General features: G+C 40.8%; 1 protein-coding gene across 3 annotated transcripts in view; it reads left to right on the top strand.

The window, feature by feature from the left end:
• The window catches only part of chd7 (chromodomain helicase DNA binding protein 7), a 131,418-nt gene that overhangs the window by 64,548 nt on the left and 47,938 nt on the right, over nt 1-18,932 (top strand). For 2 of the 3 annotated variants that reach the window (XM_061839884.1, XM_061839885.1), the window contains exons 5-7: nt 17,194-17,338; nt 17,838-17,969; nt 18,124-18,189. In XM_061839884.1, the coding sequence (XP_061695868.1) occupies nt 17,194-17,338; nt 17,838-17,969; nt 18,124-18,189 (343 nt within the window). The remainder of the gene's footprint in view (nt 1-17,193; nt 17,339-17,837; nt 17,970-18,123; nt 18,190-18,932) is intronic. The other variant, XM_061839886.1, reaches the window with a different exon arrangement.

Here is an 18,932-nt window from a genome sequence, read left to right as displayed (position 1 = left end):
GTCAATCTCAATCGGAGTGGAGCTACATGCAAGATATCACCTCGTGGGGTCTCAATGATCCTTAGAAAGGTAAGGAATCAGCCCAGGACTACACGACAGGACTTGAAAAGAGCTGGGACCACCGTTTCCAAGGTGACTGTTGGTAATACACGAAAACGTCACGGTTTGAAATCATGCATGGCACGGACATTTCCACCGCTTAAACCAACATATGTCAAGGCCCGTCTTAAGTTTGCCGATGATCATTTTGATCATACACAGGAGTCATGGGAGAAAGTTTTTTGGTCATAATTCCACGAACCGTGTTTGGAGGAAGACGAATGATGAGTTCCATCCCAAGAACAGCATCCCTACTGTGAAGCAGGTCCTTGCATCATGATTTGGGGGTGTTTTTCTGCACATAGGACAGGACGACTGCATTGTATTAAGGAGAGGATGATCGTGGCCATGTATTGATAGTTTTTGGGGATCAAAATCTTTCCCTCTTTCAGAGCATTGAAGATGGGTCGTGGCTGGGTCTTTCAACATGACAATGACCTGAAGCACACAGCCAGGAAAACCAAGGAGCATATCAAGGTTCTGGCGTGGGCTAGCCAGTTTCCAGACCTAAAAATGTCTGATCAAGAGAAGATCTGTCTGGAGGAGTAGGCCAAAATCCCTCCTGCAGTGTGTGGGAACCTGGTGAACAACTACAGGAAACGTTTGACCTCTGTAATTGAACCCTCTGTACAGGGCACTTAACCACGCCTCCTGAAGTGACGTCACGCCACGTGCGCTGACGTAAGACAAACAGTAAAATTGGCAAATACAATACAATACATTCTGAACTGAGACAGACTCCATGCTTCTGATTTCATTCAAATCAACGATATACATTCTAAATACAATACATTCTTAACTGAGAGAGACGCCATGCTTCTGATTTCATTCAATCATTCACACGCAGCAGTGTTATGCTAGCGGAGAACGTCTCATTCATTTATACGAGATGTGTATTAAAAATCAAATTTAGGGCATATCTTCGTGCAAACACAGTCTGGTTAACTTTCGGCCGCGAGCCAGCAAGAAATCAATACGTTTGTGCAGTCCAATCATCGCTAAATATCGCTCGACAAAGAATACACGTGTCAATCGTTCACACACAGCAGTGTTATGCTAGCGAAGAACTTCGAATTCATTTATACGAGACATGTATTGAAAATCAAATATAGGGCATATCTTCGTGCAAACATATGTGTTCCGGTTGATATTAGATGGATTTAGTTGATGATGCGGTCTTCCACAAAGTTTGATCCATCGAAGGCATTTTTCGTACTGGGTCTTCGGTTTTGGAAAGGGTACGAATCGAACTCCACCAACTAGCCTTTCAGGATACCTGTCGTCACTATTACAAAGTCCGTGACTACACCTCTTAACCATATTTTTTGTTAAATAACCCAAATACGCGATAAAACGCTAACAAAACCTATACTGGACCATGCAATGTTGTCTGAGAAAATGGCAGGAGCAAAAACGTGCTTTGGTTTATGCAGATCTCTGGCCTCTGATTGGTCAGTGACGCGGATTGCGCAATATCCACGGAGGGGTCAATTGCAAACTAAGGCTACTGTACCAAATATTAACATTGGTTATCTCAGGTGTTCAAATACTTATTTGCAGCTGTATCACACAAATAAATTGTTAAAAAATCATTCATTGTGATTTCTGGATTTTTGTTTTTAGATTCTCTCTCACACACTGGACAAGCACCTATGATGAAAATTTCAGACCCCTCCATGATTTCTAAGTGGGAGAACTTGCAGTATAGCAGGGTGTTCAAATACTTATTCTCTTCACTGTACTTTTGGAATCTGGTATTCTCTCACTGAGGTTATAAGGCTGTGGCACAAGGACTGTGCCAGGAACAACAGCCAGACTTTATAGACCGTGTGAAAGCCAGTAGCATGGGTACGCCTTTTGTAAGGGGGGTTTAGCCCTTCTGAAATGTTCTTACTCCATCCCAAAATAATTTTGTTTAAAACTTCTCAATCTTAAATATGGAGAGATTAACCACTCATAACCCTTTTCAGGGTTGGTTCTGCACAAGCCCAAAAAACAAAAATATTTAACATTGTGGGGAAAATTTTTTTAAGTGTTGTGATCAGTTACACAGTTATTTTTTAGATTGTATATTTTATAATGCCATATTATAGAAATGTGTGTAAAGTGATTTAATATTTTAGCCAGAAAGTTGACTGGATTGTGTTTCTGTAGTCTTTCGTTACTGTCAATACGGGTAGCGATTGAGGTTTTAGGGTGAGTCCAACCACTGAATACAAACAATAGTTATGTCTAAGAATATATCAATTTACATTTTTGATGGAAGTGCTTTCTTGTTTTTTGCCAAATGTGGAACCTGATTGCCTATGTATCCATCCATCGTTTACCGCTTATCCGAGGTTGGGCTGCCAGGGCAGAAGCTTCAGCAGGGATGCCCAGCCACTTCAACCAGCTCTTCCGGGGGGATTCAGACGCAATTCCAGGCCAGCCGAGAGACATAGTTTCTCAAGCATGTCCTTCTTCTGAATCTGATATCCCCACCCACCTCATTTGGCTACTCTCAATGTGGAGGAGCAGCGGCTCTACTCTGAGCTCCTTGCAGTTGACAGAGTTTCTCACCCTATCTTTAAGGGAGAGCCCGAATGGAGGAAACTCATTTCGGCCGCTTGTATCCGGGATCTTGTTCTTTCGGTCATGTCCCACAGCTCGTGACCAATCGTGAGGTTAGAAACGTAGATCGACCGGGAAATTGAGAGCTTCGCCTTTCGACTTAGCTCCCTTCTTTACCACAGTCAGACATGTGATATTTCCGTTTATAGGCAGAATTGTCTTTTTAAATTGCATGGATGAAAAAAAAAAATCCAGACCAATGCAACTAACTGCGCACTTGTCGCACATTCTCAGCGCACATGAAATCCAATCCAATAGTACACCACAGCCTGACTTTTTTTTTTTTTTTTTTTGGTCCCGCTAGTTTACCTGACTCCGCCCCCCTCAGGCTCTTAAAGCGGTACACTCATAATTACAAACACCACCAGTGCTTTTGTTTGGAAGACAGTCTGGGCAATGTAGAGCAAAGAGAGTTAGACGTGCTGCTTGTGTTTACTCTTGATAATAATGGTAAAAGTAAAAAAAAAAATGTGGTGTTGCGTTAATGAATGTCGGGGTATCTGAATAATAGAAGAAAAAAACAATGAAAATGGAAGAGATTTTCTCTTTTTTGAGTTAAAAAAAAAAGGTCTGGTATGAAGCCAAAGTACAGGATGAGATGGTGTATAGTGTTAAAATTCCACCTTGGCTCAGCCTGATCGAGGATGAAAGCACATACAATACAGTGCACAAAAAGCTAATTCTGTATTTTAAATATAGGAGGCAACATAACATTAACCTTAAAAATGTTTGGGAGCATCATTCAGCTTTCACCATGCATAGCTGAAGATATTCTGCAAGCACTAATTCCGTTTACACCAACAAAACAGACAGGAATATCATTGTGGGTAAAAAAAAATTATTGAAACAAAGTTGGAAGCGACCTTTCAAATTTATAGTTCATATTTGGCTTGGTTTGGTTAGCAATGTATTTTTGTTTGTTTGTTGACATTTTCATTATAGATTTGCAAAAACACAAAATTGTTCTTTAAAATGTTATGATGGGAAGGTAAAAGCTGTCATCTGAATATTTGAATGAGCCTTGTAGCTTCAATGGATGACACTGATCTGACCACTGTGCATACATCTGATGTTGCTCACAGTGGTCAAAGGGAACGCGCTCACGGGCATAGCGTGTTTGCTCAGACACGAGGTGAGACTTAAGAAGCAATTACTTATTACTTACTTATAACGAAACATTCCGTTAATAATTGTTGTCAAATTCATGCGTTTGAAGTATTTACAAAAACGGGGTCCCATAGCTCAGTGGTGAGAGCATTGGTTTGATAAACCAGGAGCGGGAGTTCGTTCCTCATTGGGGTCCCCACTCCCCAAGAAGGGTTGCGTCAGGCAGGGCATCAAGCGTAAAAACTGTGCCAAACAATGTTCATCTGTGATGTCATGCTGTGGCGACACCTGACGGGACAAGCCGAAAAACACTTACTTTCTTTTTCTCCAATCATTAACAAAAACAAGAATTAAAATTTTTTTGAGTGGATACGATATACACACTATGAAAGCACGCTTGCATGCCATGACACAAATCTGAATTAAATTTAGTTTCACTTCTAGTAGTTTACTTAGTTGAATTTGTATTTGAATTTGCAATTTTTTGGGGTAAAGGTATGCACCTAAATAATGAACGATCATATCTACATTTTGAAAAAAAAATAGCATTTATTTATAGATCTCGTGGTCGATGTATATTTAATTCATAATACCATTTATAAAACTTGCATGTTGCATGTTAAAATTGATAATCTTTTGATCATGCTTGCATCTCCCAGACCCACGGCTATTTTGCAGTCTTTTTTCATTCAGTCAAATCACGTGCCTGCACAGTGGACCAATACAAAATCTGCATCGCTGAAGACACTGCATCGATCTGCCTGTAGATCTCTCGTTCCATTTTTCCCTCACTCATGAACAAGACCCCAAGATACATGAACTCCTCCACTTGGGGTAGAATCTCATCCCTGACTTAAAGAGGACCGATAGAGGACCATACTCAGCTCGGTGCCTGTACGTTGTCGTTCACCTTGGTGGATGAGAGGTTAGCCTCCCTCCGCCTTTGGGTGGGAGTGGGGGTGCGGATCCTGACAACTGTTTGTGCCTATACACCAAACAGCAGTTCAGAGTACCCACAATTTTTCCAAGTCCCAAGACGGGATTGAACCCTGGTCCTCAGAATTGTGAGGGCAATGCTTTATAGCCGCCCCACCATGCCACCCTTCTCTAACACAACATACTAAATTTCTCTCTCTTGTAGCATTCTGGTTGAAGTAGCCATTCTAATCAGACCAAGAGTTTTGACAGGTTTTCTTTTTTTAGGGAATCCTGTCAGTCAAGGAAAAAAAAATAATTATTGGATGAGGACAAAATGACAACTCCCGAGTCAGATTTGTTCTCGTATTCTGTATCTGTCAGTCTGATCAAAAGTGTTAACCCAACACCCATGCGTCAAACTCAAGGCCCAGGAGCCAAATCTGGCCCGCCACATCAATTTGTGGTCCTTGAAAGCAAATCGCGTGTATTGTCTGTTTTTTGCAAAAAAGACAAAATTGCTAATCATCTCCACTTTTAAAAAGATTATAAGCATTTTTTTTGCCAGATTTCTCTTTAAAATAGAGTAGAAATTGAATTTTTTTTAAAAAACTGATTTTCAAAACTACTCTTTATGAATCAATTTGTTGTGTATATGTAATAATATGCATCCATCCGCACATTTTCTGAGTCTCTTATCTTTAAGGGCCTGTGGAAGGGAATGTGTCAGGACTGCCCCCATTTTTCTCTCATTCTCAGCCTTCTGTCTCAGCCCCTTTCCTCCTGTTTTTCATTCCTTGTGGACCATTTTATCCTGAGGAAGAGGGAGGGCCTAAGCTGCAGGCTAGGGTCAACGCCGGGGGAGGTTGGTTTATGTGTTTCAATGCATTGGCCGCTGGCAAAGAGAGAGGGAAGGCAGCGTACGGGTGGGGTGGGTTGCAGGCAAGGCAATGAGGGGACAGGCGTTTTTGTATATGTATTGGGGGAGGGATTTTTTTCTTTGTGGCAGAAAATGGCGTCCTATGATAATGAAGGCCATGCTGCTGACCACTCCAGAGCTCAGTGTGGGCAGAGGAAATGTGGGGGTGGGGAAATTATATGAATGTGTGTGCTGGTAAACTAGCTGTTATCTGTTTTCAGGCTTTCCTCCATCTTGAGTGGCGGCCTGCAACTCCCAGGTTAATTTAGCATAATAATGGCTGCCGGCCATTTACTGCTACTCCAAAATGGTGGCTCAACATCACCCAGCCCTCATCCCTTTATTCTTTTTGTTCCATTCAATTCCACTCCCACCTTGAATTCTCCTTTATCCTTGTTACTATCTAGTATTTTCTGATCATTATGTAGTCCCATTATTGCATTGAAAGTTTAAAAAGTTGACTTTACAGTTATACTGTCGGTCTAAAATAAAGGAGCATTCGGGTTTTCAAAGTGCCACACTCTGGGAGTGCTTTTGTGCACTCCCGCTTTTCTGACTGTGGAGACAGCGTCAGACTGTCAGGCAGGACAAGACGTTTACAGGCAGAACTGATGCATTCAATATGGCAGATGCACTGACATCCTTGGCAACGACCAACATGGTCATTTGTAAATTTACAGAAAATGGGACACACTCTCCCTCTCTGCGCAGGGAGATGTGGTTTGCTTCTTAGACTGGTCCACTCTGCTGCGCCAGGAAAAAAAAAACTGATGCCCTGCCACATGAACTAGAAATCTTTATCAAGTACATAAATCTTTATCATTAAAAGTGCTAAAAACACCCCTGGTATTTTCCTTAAAATTACATGAAATGAATGGCAATTTTCTCATCATTTATTTCTATAGCACATTTTATACTGGAAACAAAAGGAGGAGAATGAAAAATAAATTAAAAGACAAATATCCAAATCTAATCCAGTAATATCTAAATATATGGTTATGCAAAAACTGAAAAAAATTGGACAAAATACAGAGAAATTGTTCTGAGGCACATTCAACTATACCGTAATTTTTCGGGTTTAATGCGTCCTGAAGTATAATGCGCAGCCTCAAAGTTGACCTAAAAAAATCAGGAAACTACCATTCTACCAGTGTACAATGCGCTCCACCAATTTGCTGCTATGCATATGCTCAAAATATTGGAAATTATCTGTATTTCTATTTTGATAGGTTTGTACTTGTTTTTACTTGTATTGGTTCTAAAAAAAAAAAAATCACCTGTACAACAATCATTTATAATAATAATAATAATAATAATCTTTGTGCATGTACTGATGCAGCAGTAATATATACAGTGAAGAAAATAAGTATTTGAACACCTTGCTATATTGCAAGTTCTCCCAGTTAGAAATCATGGAGGGGTCTGAAATTTTCATTGTAGGTGCATGTCCACTGTGAGAGAGATTATCTAAAAAGAAAAATCCAGAAATCACAATGATTTTTTTTTAACGATTTATTTGTGTGATACCGCTGCAAATAAGTATTTGAACACGTCTATCAGCGAGAATTCTGACCCTCAAAGACCTGTTAATCCGCCTTAAAAAGGTCCACCTCCACTCTGTGTATTATCCTGAATCAGATGCACCTTTTGTGAGGTCGTTAGCTGCATAAAGACATCTGTCCACCCCGTACAGTCAGTAAGACTCAAACTTGTAACAAGGCCAAGACAAAAGAGCTGTCCAAAGTCACCAGAGACAAAATTGTACAACTCCACACGGCTGGAAAGGAATACTGAGAAATTCCCAAGCAGGTGAAAAAAGGTCCACTGTTGGAGCATTCAATAGAAAATGGAAGAAGCTATACAATGACGGTCAATCTCAATCGGAGTGGAGCCCCATGCAAGATATCACCTCGTGGGGTCTCAATGATCCTTAGAAAGGTAAGGAATCAGCCCAGGACTACATGAGAGGACGTGGTCAATGACCTGAAAAGAGCTGGGACCACCGTTTCCAAGGTGACTGTTGGTAATACACTTAAGACTTCATGGTTTGAAGTCATGCATGGCACGGAAGGTTCCCTTGCTTAAACCAGCACATGTCAAGGGCCATCTTAAGTTTGCCAATGACCATTTGGATGATACAGAGGAGTCATGGGAGAAAGCTTGTTGTCAGATGAGACCAAAATGGAACTTTTTTTACATAATCCCACTAACCGTGTTTGGAGGAAGACGAATGATGAGTTCCACCCCAAGAACGCCATCCCTACTGTGTAGCATGGGGGTGCTTGCATCATGATTTGGGGGTGTTTTTCTGCATATGGGACAGGATAAGTGCACTGTATTAAGGAGAGGATGACCGCGGCCATGTATTGTGAGATTTTTGGGAACAACCGCTCCTCAGTCAAAGCATTGAAGATGGGTTGTGGCTGGCTCTTTCAACATGACAATGACCCGAAGCACACAGCCAGGAAAACCAAGGAGTGGCTCCATAAAACGCATATTAAGGTTCTGGCGTGGCCAAGCCAGTCTCCAGACCTAAACCCAATAGAAAATCTTTGGAGGTAGCTGAAACTCTGATCTCAAGATCTGTGTGGAGGAGTGGGCCAAAATCCCTCCTGCAGTGTGTGCAAACCTGGTGAACAACTACAGGGAACATTTGATCTCTGTCATTACAAACAAAGGCTACTGTACCAAATATTAACATTGGTTTTCTCAGGTGTTCAAATACTTATTTGCAGCTATATCACACAAATCGTTAAAAAAATCATACATTGTGATTTTTTTATTATTTCTGGATTTTTCTTTTTAGATTCTCTCTCTTACAGTGCACCTATGATGAAAATTTCACAACCCTCCATAATTTCTAAGTGGCAGAACTCGCAATACAGCAGGGTGTTCAAATACCTTTTTTCTTCACTGTATCTCAGGACAGGCCACAGTACACAATTGTCCTGGTCCCTGCAATTGTCAGAATAGAGTCCGTCAACGAACTAAAATAAATGCTCAACGATAGCATAACATTTTATTAACAATATTGATAACACATATTACAGTCTTAAATAAACACTGTTTAACTTAAACATTTTTTGCATTAAATATTTGTGCATAAAACGTATTGTGCATTGGGCAGTTTATTCATTACATTACACATCCTTGGCCAAGACTTCAAAAGAAGCATCTGACTCATCTCCAATCTGAAAAATATCCATCGGTGCACTGTCAAACTCATCATTGCTTTTTGGTCTAGTTCTGGTGCTTAATGGATTGATGAACAGTGATCCCATGTTGTCATCCTCTATGCCATCCATGATGTTTGTGAGGAAACATTTTTTGAATCCAAAGAGTCTTGGTTCCCATTATTTGTCATTATTGTCAGCACTTTGAGGGGAAGGTCCACCGTGCTAAAGCACTCCCTCCTGCCCCCGTTAGGCTACAATTTGTAGTAGCTCTTCATAGCATCAGGTCGCGATCAAAATGAAAGCTCAAACTACGTAGAAATTAGCGTAATGGGCACTTTAAAAAAAAAAAAAAAAGCAAGCATTTCAATTGTGTGCGCTATCCCCTTTTTTTTTTTAATGACCGTACGATTGTACTATGTCAGGTCAGGTCATGTTGTTTTGCTTCAGGTTTGGCCACGTCATCAGCCGGAGTGGAGAAACATTTCTTTTAAAAGCTGCTGCACAACTCACCCTTGTTGTTGACATTTTTTGTCTTCATTTAAGTTAAAACAAACTCACGGGCAGTCGTTTCTGATGTTTGGTACAGTAGCAACATATATGCCACGCTAACGATCGTTAAATGCAAAGCTCCTCCCCCCGCCTGAGGAGGTCAGAGTTCAGGTTGGTGGCGCAGATTACCGTAATAAATGTGTAACATGAGACATCGAATATATCGAAATTTATATGTATACCTTTTTTACCACTCTGTGTACCTGCATACGACTATACAATGTGATTTGTATTTTTTTTCTTTTTCATCCATACCTAAATATAATGCACTATATTAACTTTTTGAAAATATTTTGGGGGAAAAAATTACACATTTTCAAGAAATTACAGTACCCACAATTTAACCAGTGAAGGTGCTTATAAACAATGTTTCATGTTTCAGATGTTGAGTTTTAGGCACACAACTTTGTCATCTTATTCTGACTACATATTCCCTTAGTTCCCTGATAAGCTGTCAGCGTCTGGCATGTTGTTTACATCCATGCTTTTTGAGCTGTACCATAAACAAGTATTTGCGAGTAGTCATAATGTTGTTACAGTTACGTTTACTGTCATTGTTTTTTTCAATGTAAGTGTAGGGTGTCTGACACACAATCTCTCAAACTGGTATTCTTGGAGTGCATGCACACTACACAGATGTACAGTACATCTGTAAACAGGGTCACATAAGTTGCCTCTATAGCATGTCATCCCCACTCTTCTAGTCATGACTAATCAACATACTTTTAATGTAGCTGTTGCTTTTTTTCTGATTCTGTGTAAATTAGTCAATCATGCCTGGAGAGTCATCTACTTGGTAAACTTGACAAAACCTACAAATCAGACACTACGTTAGTGTAGTCACAGAGCTAACACTATGCCTCACTTGTGGTACCTTGAGATACAAGTTTAATTCGTCTCGTGACTGAGCTCTTACCTCAAATCAAAGCGGATTTCCCCATTGAAATTGATTTAAATGCCATTAATTTGGCATTCCAACCCCCAAAATGCCCCCCCCCATTTTTTTCCACATCTTTAAACAAGAAAAGTGTATTTTTGAAGAACAAATATTGTATTGTATTGCATTGCATTAAAACTTAATAGAAAGAAAGGAACGGCTTTTATAAAGTATACTTACCTTGGAGATGAGATGACTTTTGGTCACAGAAGATACTGTCTGAGGTGCAGGTTGTAGGAGGCTGAAAGATGTTTGTGGAAGAGGTGGTTTCTCAGTCACTTTTGCTCAGTCTCTTCTCTATCACTTTCTTTCTCTAACACTCTATCTCTGAACTTAATTGCAATGTTTGGTTTTCATTCACTTTTGCTGAACTTTTGTATCATTTCACTTTGCTACTTAGCATTTATCTTTGTTACTTTACACCGAATACACACACTCACATACACACTCTTTTCGACTATTTCAGAAATGTGTAAGGCACGTGTCATTACAAAGCACCAAATCACGACCTGTTGCAACATTTTCTGGATGTTTCTTCACCACAAAGTCCAAAACTTTCTCCCACATTTTGATCACTTCCTTTATCTCAGTAAAAGAGAATAACCTCCTCCTCTGTCTCCTCGTGAGAACTCTCACTCCGCACCTCTTATGCTGCTGCACCTGTTGTGCCTTTAATTCCTCCATCATCATCACCTCCTCCTCAGCTCCGTAGCTTCAAAATAATTTTCACGCCCTTGGCTGGCATTGTCGACCTTGATGGATTCATTCTGTTTGAGAATCGTACATACATACAGTACAATACAGAAGCTGTAATTATGCATGTACCCCTTTAAGAGCGGTGAAAGGGCTGGCATAAAGCCCAGACTTTATCACCTCAAAATCTACTTTTCAAGCAGCCAGCCTCTCGCGAGCTACCGATGACTGAGGGGGGTATGGTGGTGATGATGATGATGATGATGATGATGATGATGATGCTCCCAAACCATTTTAAGGTTTATTTTATATTGCCTCCTACAGTATATTTAAAATACAGAATTTGCTTTTTGTGCACTGTATTGTCTGTGCTTTCATCCTGAATCAGGCTGTGCCAACGTGGAATTCTATTACACACGATCTCATCCTGTACTTTGTACTTTGGCTTCCTTTCTCACTCAGAAAAGAGAAAATCTTATCCAGTTTACCCCCTTTTTTTTTCGATTATTCACATACTCCGACAGTCATTGCATCATAATACAACATTTCTTCATTAACTTTCTCCATTAATATCGAAAGTAAACATAAGCAGCATGTCTAGCTCATCTTTGCTCTACATTGCCCAGACTGTGTCGCGAACTAAAGCAGCGGTTGTGGACACTGTCATTATAAAACACATTGATGGGCTGCGTAAGTACTGTAACGTCTGTAATTATGAGTGTACGTCTTTAAGAGCAGGAAGCGGGGGTCTGGGGTGGGTGTAAGGTAAACTAGGAAAAAAGTGTGGAGGAGGACCTGTCATTGTTAGAGAAGGTTCCGTGTCATGCGTAAAGAAACCAGTCATCCCTCACTCATTGAATCACATTGCAAAATGGTACAAACTGAATAGCTGTATGTTATACTTTTGCATTGGATTTTTTTTTTGTTGGCACAATCATCCAAGACTGATCGTGATTGACTCATTGAACACCCCTGTGTTAGAGTGTTTGGTGTGTGCTGCCGAAGGGTTGAATAAGTAGTGACTTAAAACCCAGTGGTGACTCCTTTTCTTCTTTGACCTTTACCAAGGACATTCATTGACTTAGAATTGTCATAACTCTTTGCCAAGTCACTCACTCATACACCCTGTTCGTGTTTTTCTATTATTTCGCATCCATCGACATTCTCTTCTTCTTCTCACCACTTTCCTTAGCAGTTGTTTTTTTGGGCCACATGGCTGAAAATTCACCTGTACTAAATACCAAATAAGCATAGCTACACAGAGATGGTACCGAAGAGGCCCCGTAGCTCAGTGGTTAGAGCACTGGTTTGGTAAACCAGGGGTTGTGGGTTCGTATCCCACTGGGGCCTCCACTCCCTGAGAAGGGTTGCGTCAGGAAGGGCATCCGGCGTAAAAATTGTGCCAGACATATATATGCGTTCATCTGAGATGTGGCGACCCCGAAAGGGACAAGCCGAAAGAAACACACACACACACACACAGATGGTACTGAGCTGAGGTGCACAAATGGAAAGCTGCGTGGAACGTTTGCGTTTCAGCATTTCGACGATCGCGGCGACATCTACTGGCAGTTGTTCGTACGTCAAGTCCTGGCTCGCAAAACAAAGGAAAACACTGTTACGAAGTGCTCCAGCGAGAGTTGAAAGTCACAGCTTGTTAAAGAGAACCAGATGAGCAGTTCTGACGCCACAAAACCAGACCCCATTAACACTTAATCTACACCTAGAAATTCTGTCCGTAACGATAACGAACAGAAGTGGTGAAAAAGGGCAGCCTTGTTGGAGTCCCACTTTCAATGAAAACATTTGACTTATAGCCATCAAAGCAACTATTACACCTGTCATACAGGGACTTCTGGTAACCCATGATGCCCGGAGTGCCCTCCACATTATTCCCTGAGGGACATAGTCGAACGTCTTCTCCAAGTCCACAAAACACATCTGGTTGGGTGAACTCCTATGTATCCTTGAGGACACTTTTGATGGTGTAGAGCTGATCCAGTGTTCCGCAGTCAGAATGAAAACCACACTTCTCCTGAATTTGACAATCCATTTCCAGACAGACCCTCTTCTCCAGAATACTTTAATTGACTGTATTGAGGAGCTAGAGGGGTGTTATCCCCCTCTAATTCCAACACACCCTCTGGTCCTTCTTAAAAAGTTGGACCTCTACCCCAGTCTGCCAGTCCACAGACACTATCCCCCATGTCCTCACAATATTACCGATGCGTATCAACCAGAATAACACCACAACATCCAGAGCCTTTTGCAACTCTAGTTTATTTTGGAACATTCAGAACCTTAGTTTATTGTACCTTTTGCCATGTTAATGAAATGACATTTAATTGTTCTGCCTTTTACTATATATTTGCAGCATAGATAAATGAAGATAGGTATATTTGTAATTAATCAATGTTTTTGGATCAATGTAAGTGAAATTTTACAATTTCCTGTCCCACCCCTTAATCTTTCATGACTCACTAGGTTGCTGTAGCACCCTAATGGGGATTACTAGTTAGTTACGCTTTGTTTGTAGAGTGTTTCGTTGTAATAGATATGACTCAATATCATAATTCTGACTAATAAACCCATTAATATTACCCTAGAAGATTCAAGTGTGTGCTTACACTATACTGTTGCCAACTAAGAGAATAAGGTGGTTTACTTCGCCAAGTCAGCTCAATTTTCTCCATTGACCTTATCTTTGTCCTGTTCTCTTGCACCGCCTCTACTTGTCTCAGGAAGTACAGTACATCTATAAATAACAGCTCTTAGCTGCCACGCCCTTCCTTGTGTGGGTGCATGCGTCCGTGAATGTCTGTAGAGGGTGGCAAATTTGTTTACAGTACCTAACCCAGACATACATTCTGGCACCTTGCCGTGTGTGTCCATTTTTGTGTTTGTATGCTTTGGTGTGCATATGTGCTTGAATGCAAATAGCACACTTTTTACACTGATGGTGTGCTGTCACTATTGTTCTCATTTTCCTTTGCCAGGGATTGAAAGTACAGTATTTAGGTCAGTAGTATGGCTTATTAAATCAGGTGCCCATTAATTTTTTTTTTTTTCCTGAAAGTTTCTTTCCAGTCCCACATTTTACTGCAATTCCAGTCTGTCCCTCATTCCTCTTCCCTCATTTAAAAGAAAAACTACACTGAACTCTTTAGATGGGTAATATTTGTGAATGCTGTAAGACCATGGGTATACATGTGGTTGAGATATAGTGGTGGGGTGGAAGCTGTATTTAGACCTCGTTTGAGTTAATGAATGTGACATTATTACTTTTAACAGAAGTACAGACCCCCAACCACCATTGTTTGATGGTGTCATTGCAGTGATTTATAAAGTTTTACCTGGAACTTGATCTTGACACGATGACTTGCTGTTCCAACTCCTGACATTATTGATCTTCAAAACTCACTGGCCAGCATCTATCTACAGTGTATGACCTTGCATACCTGATGAGTTGCAGTTTTAGTGTGATGTAAATCTGTTTTTATCTATTGTTTTATCATGTATCCAAACAACCAATGCAAATATTTTCTTTGGATTTAGTAAATTGCAAGACATTGCTGCCTGGGTGTCAAACTCAAATTCACAGTAGGCCAAAATAAAAATTGGGATGAAGTCAGTCAACAGTCTACTTGTTGAACATTGACTGTGCGTGTTTTCCCTTTTCTCTAGATATGTAGTTAAACTTTCTTATAGGAAAACCAACTTAACTGAATTTGGGTTAAACAAATTGTTTACTTCCATAGTTTCATTCATAATGTTCATAGGTTATAGATTCAGGGCCCACAATTTTTAAAATTTCAAGTATGTTTATTTTTACATAATTTGGCCATCCAGCTCAAAACTCACAAAATCAGGAATTCAATCAGTTAAATACAATGGGGGGGAAAAATCATCCAATTCTCACTTTTTGTGAGAGAAAGAGAAATTAACTTAATTCCATTAAAGTTTTTTGAGGCCCATGGTGAAGAAAGTTGAATAAAGACGTACACTCAATAGCAATAGGAGAGTGGGTCTATCGCGCCCCTTTAAAACCAAGATACGGGATGTTTACATTCGGTGGAATTTGGGGGCTGCAAATCCTGAATTTTCTTTCGTAACTAGACATTTTTCCAAGGAGGCTTTTTGTAACCTGAATTTTTCATTGCAAGAAACGTTCGTGAATAGTGAAGAAGCTTACATTACTCTTAGTGCCGTAGAGCATGTTGGAAGGAGGTAAATAGCATTTAAAAGTGCATGTTTAGTGTCGTTTTGTGAGTCAGTTGTTTTTTCTGTATTTGCTAGTTATGCTACTGTTTGCTGTGTAGTGCAATGAAACCTACTTACAGATGTGAAATGCAATTGTTCCTCACTGCCTTGTGAACGTCATCATATGGTAGCTGATATACACGCTAAAACTCTTGCTGGCACGCATGCTAACAGTGTAACCAGTGTGTTTAGGTGTACTTTCTTGGACAGGTCGTACAACATTTGCAAATAAGAAAATACGGTAAATTAAAAAAAAAAAAAAACTTGGGGAACAATATCCTTGAATATGCGGGCCTGGGAACAGTGAACTGATAATTGGGCAAGGGCACACTGTACTGTAGGATGCCTGGTGGGATACACTTTGTTCATCTAAGTGGGAGCAAAACACAATTTAGCATGAGATGGATTGTGTGGAGGTAAACTGTGCAGTCTGATTGACTGAATGAAGAAGTTGGGAAGGAAGACAATGAAGGAGGGAAGCAAAGTAGCCAAGTAGAGAAGTGTTTGCATGTGTGTGTTTGTGCGCTCGCATGTGGTGTTTGGCCAGATGGCTCCAGCGTGTGGCGACCAGCCAGAGGAACAGGTGCAGGTCACATGACCAGCCGTTACCACGGAGATGGTTATTGCTCTTGGCGTGAGGATGAAAGGAGAAGGGCCCCAGGGACAGCAAGGGAGTGAGCGAGCAGGAGGGACTATTGGAGTGGCACAGAGCAGGAGAGAGACTTGCAAATCCATGCTGTGATGCAGAAGGGCAGGGTGGGAGATACAGAATGTCATTTAAATTGTTTATTGGATGATGAAATTCAGATAGACCCACTGGTCATGTAGTTGTACACATGCCTGACTTTGGTGCGGGCAATGTGGTATCGATTCCCGCTCAGTGATGCTGTTGGTATGTACCCTGTGACTGACTGGCAACCTGTTCAGGGTGTAGTCTGCCTTTCGCTCAAAGTTAACTGATTTAGGCTCCAGCACTCCCGTGACCTTTGTGAGGATAAGTGGCTAGGCAAATAGAAGATGAAGTTCAGTGGACAAAGGTCTCTCAGCATCGAGTTCTGCTTTTGACTGTAGCTGTACCTCTGAGCTCAACTTGGGCCAAAAATGATGCAATTACATGTTTTTTTTTTTCATAGATTTTACGTCCCTTAACATCAGTTAAAAGTAACTATTTTAGATGTAGTTCACCTCATGAGTGAAAAGTGAGTGTTTTCATTTCACAATTGAAGGATGCCTTATTTCTTCAACCGAATGGCACCATTTAGTTGATTACATGACCAACTTATATAATGATAGCAATATACTTGTCAGTGACAAAATGTCAGGTTTGTTTTGCCCTACCTAATCATCTTTAGGAAAAGTTAAAAACGTGCACCTAGGCAAATTAGCTTTTGGCTTATCTTAATTTTTTTTTTTTTTTTTTCCTCAGGAATGATCCCTCTTTTTTTAATGTGTGTAGTGCTGGACGTGGAAGTGCTAATATACATGGTACACAAGTGTCCTCTGGACTTCCTATAGAGTCTGTGTACACGACACACACTACCAGCTCCTCTTTCTTTCCATGCCAGAGATTAGAGGAAGCATGGGAGCCTCTCAACCTCACCCCTCCCTTTTGCTTTTTCTGGACCCTTGTGTGCTTCCTCTCTGCTTGCATCTCTCCATCTTTCTCCCTCCACCCCTTTACAGTCTTTCATCATATTAACCCCCTATGTTCCAGAGCCTAAGGCACACTAATGATTTCTAAATGGGTAAATCAAACATAGTGACTGCGCTGGGAGACACATACACACACACACACACGCGCATACAGGTCTTTTGTGTTAAGGGCCATAGACTGACAAAAGATCAACAGTAATTTGTCTTGTTTACAATTTTTCCCAAGAAATGTGTAATGTTTTTTTCTATGACCCCCACCCCCACTATCGCTCTAGCAGTAAGAAGGCAGAGTCTGAAGATGGCGCCATTGTTGCCAAGAAGGATGGGAAGAAGAAGCGACAGTCATCTTTCAGTGAAGATATGGAGGTGAAGTCCCCGCCTCACTCACCTATGGAAGAGGAGGATGAAGATGGTGTGCAGGTACACAACGCTTTGATAAGATTTAGAGTAGTGTTCATACAGGACAAATCAGACAAACCTTGTTTAATAGTCCTTAGTGTGAAATTCACATGTGCCTGTATTTCATCCCTTTTCAAACTTGCCCTGTTGTATGCGTGAAAATGCAAACACTAATTCAAAAAGCATTTAAATAGAAGTTGGTTTATAAACAGTTCAAATTCCCTCTTTGCCTTTGGAATGGAGAAGTTTCTCTCACTTCAATACTTTTAGTTCAATACATACTGGGCTTTATGTAACAGGATTATGAATAGTTAAAAACAAGTATCTTGTTTGTTGTGTCGGGTAAATGAGAAGCTCTGACTCTGTTCCTTTCTGATTTAAGATGTATGTACCCCAGGTTGTACAGTATACTCATGTTCACATCACAATTGCTGACTAGATCTTCTGAAATTCAAGGGGTTAAGATAGCTAACAACATTAGTAAGCAAACGCCTCACACCTCTCCTCTTCTGCACATCAGAAGCGACGTTCCAGCCGTCAAGTGAAAAGGAAGCGGTATACAGAAGACCTGGAGTTCCGAATCTCAGAAGATGATGACAGTGGAAACGATTCACCAGCACCAAAGTCCCCGTCGTCATCAACCCAGCTACAGGTCTGGGTGTAGCTGGGTCTCTAACAAATTTGTGGCCAACTGCAATAATTTAATATTGAATGCTATCTAACTTTGTCAGACTCATCTGCCTCTAAATTGTATGTAAAATGTACCAGGCTTCATTAAGAAACCAAGTATTATTTTTGGGTTGTAGGACGTAGCTGAAGCTGATGGGCCTGTTGTGGAGAAGATCATGGGTGTGCGTACTACCAAGAAACAGGTCAGTTAGACACATGCACACGCCACCACATACATCCATTCATGATGCATACATCCACCCATTTTCTGTACTGCTTGTCCTCACTGTGGTCGTTCGCGTGTTGGAGCCTATTCCAGCTAACTCCAGGTGAGGGTACACCCCAAACTGGTCACCGGCCAATCGCAGGGCACATAAACAAACGGACCTTCACATCTACAAGCAATTTAGGCTTCAAATAACCTACCATGCATATGCATGTTTTTGGGATGTGGGAGGAAATTGGAGTAACCAGAAAAATACCCTGCAGGCACGGGAAAACCAAAATCTGCACTGGCGTGGCCGGATTTGAACAAGGATCCTCAGAACTGTTAGTAGTCTGTACCGCCTGATGCATGCATTATACAGAAAATACTGGCTGAAGTATAGTATTCTCTATGTAAGCCACTCCGTAACTGGTCTAAACAATGATACACACATGCAGATCAGCCACCATTTTATCACTTGCTAAGCAGTGACAGTTTTTTTGTTTTTTTCTATTCGGGATGTGCAGGCATGTCTATCCATCTTATCGGCTCTGTGAGTTGAGGCTCCACAATTAATCATTTTCATTGTGATCACAAATTTGGCTGCCACAAATAATCGTGACCTGTAGAGATTTTTGATATTTAAGGTGCAGGCACTGTTGCCTCTGTAGAACTTTCTCAACCTAGTCAGCCAAACCACCAGGGGGCGAACAAATGATTAAGACTTCATTAAGTTACCTA

This window comes from Syngnathoides biaculeatus, chromosome 13, assembly GCF_019802595.1.
Source record: "Syngnathoides biaculeatus isolate LvHL_M chromosome 13, ASM1980259v1, whole genome shotgun sequence".
In the NCBI taxonomy this organism is placed as follows: Eukaryota; Metazoa; Chordata; class Actinopteri; order Syngnathiformes; family Syngnathidae; genus Syngnathoides; species Syngnathoides biaculeatus.
This window is presented reverse-complemented; position numbering and strand designations above follow the sequence as displayed.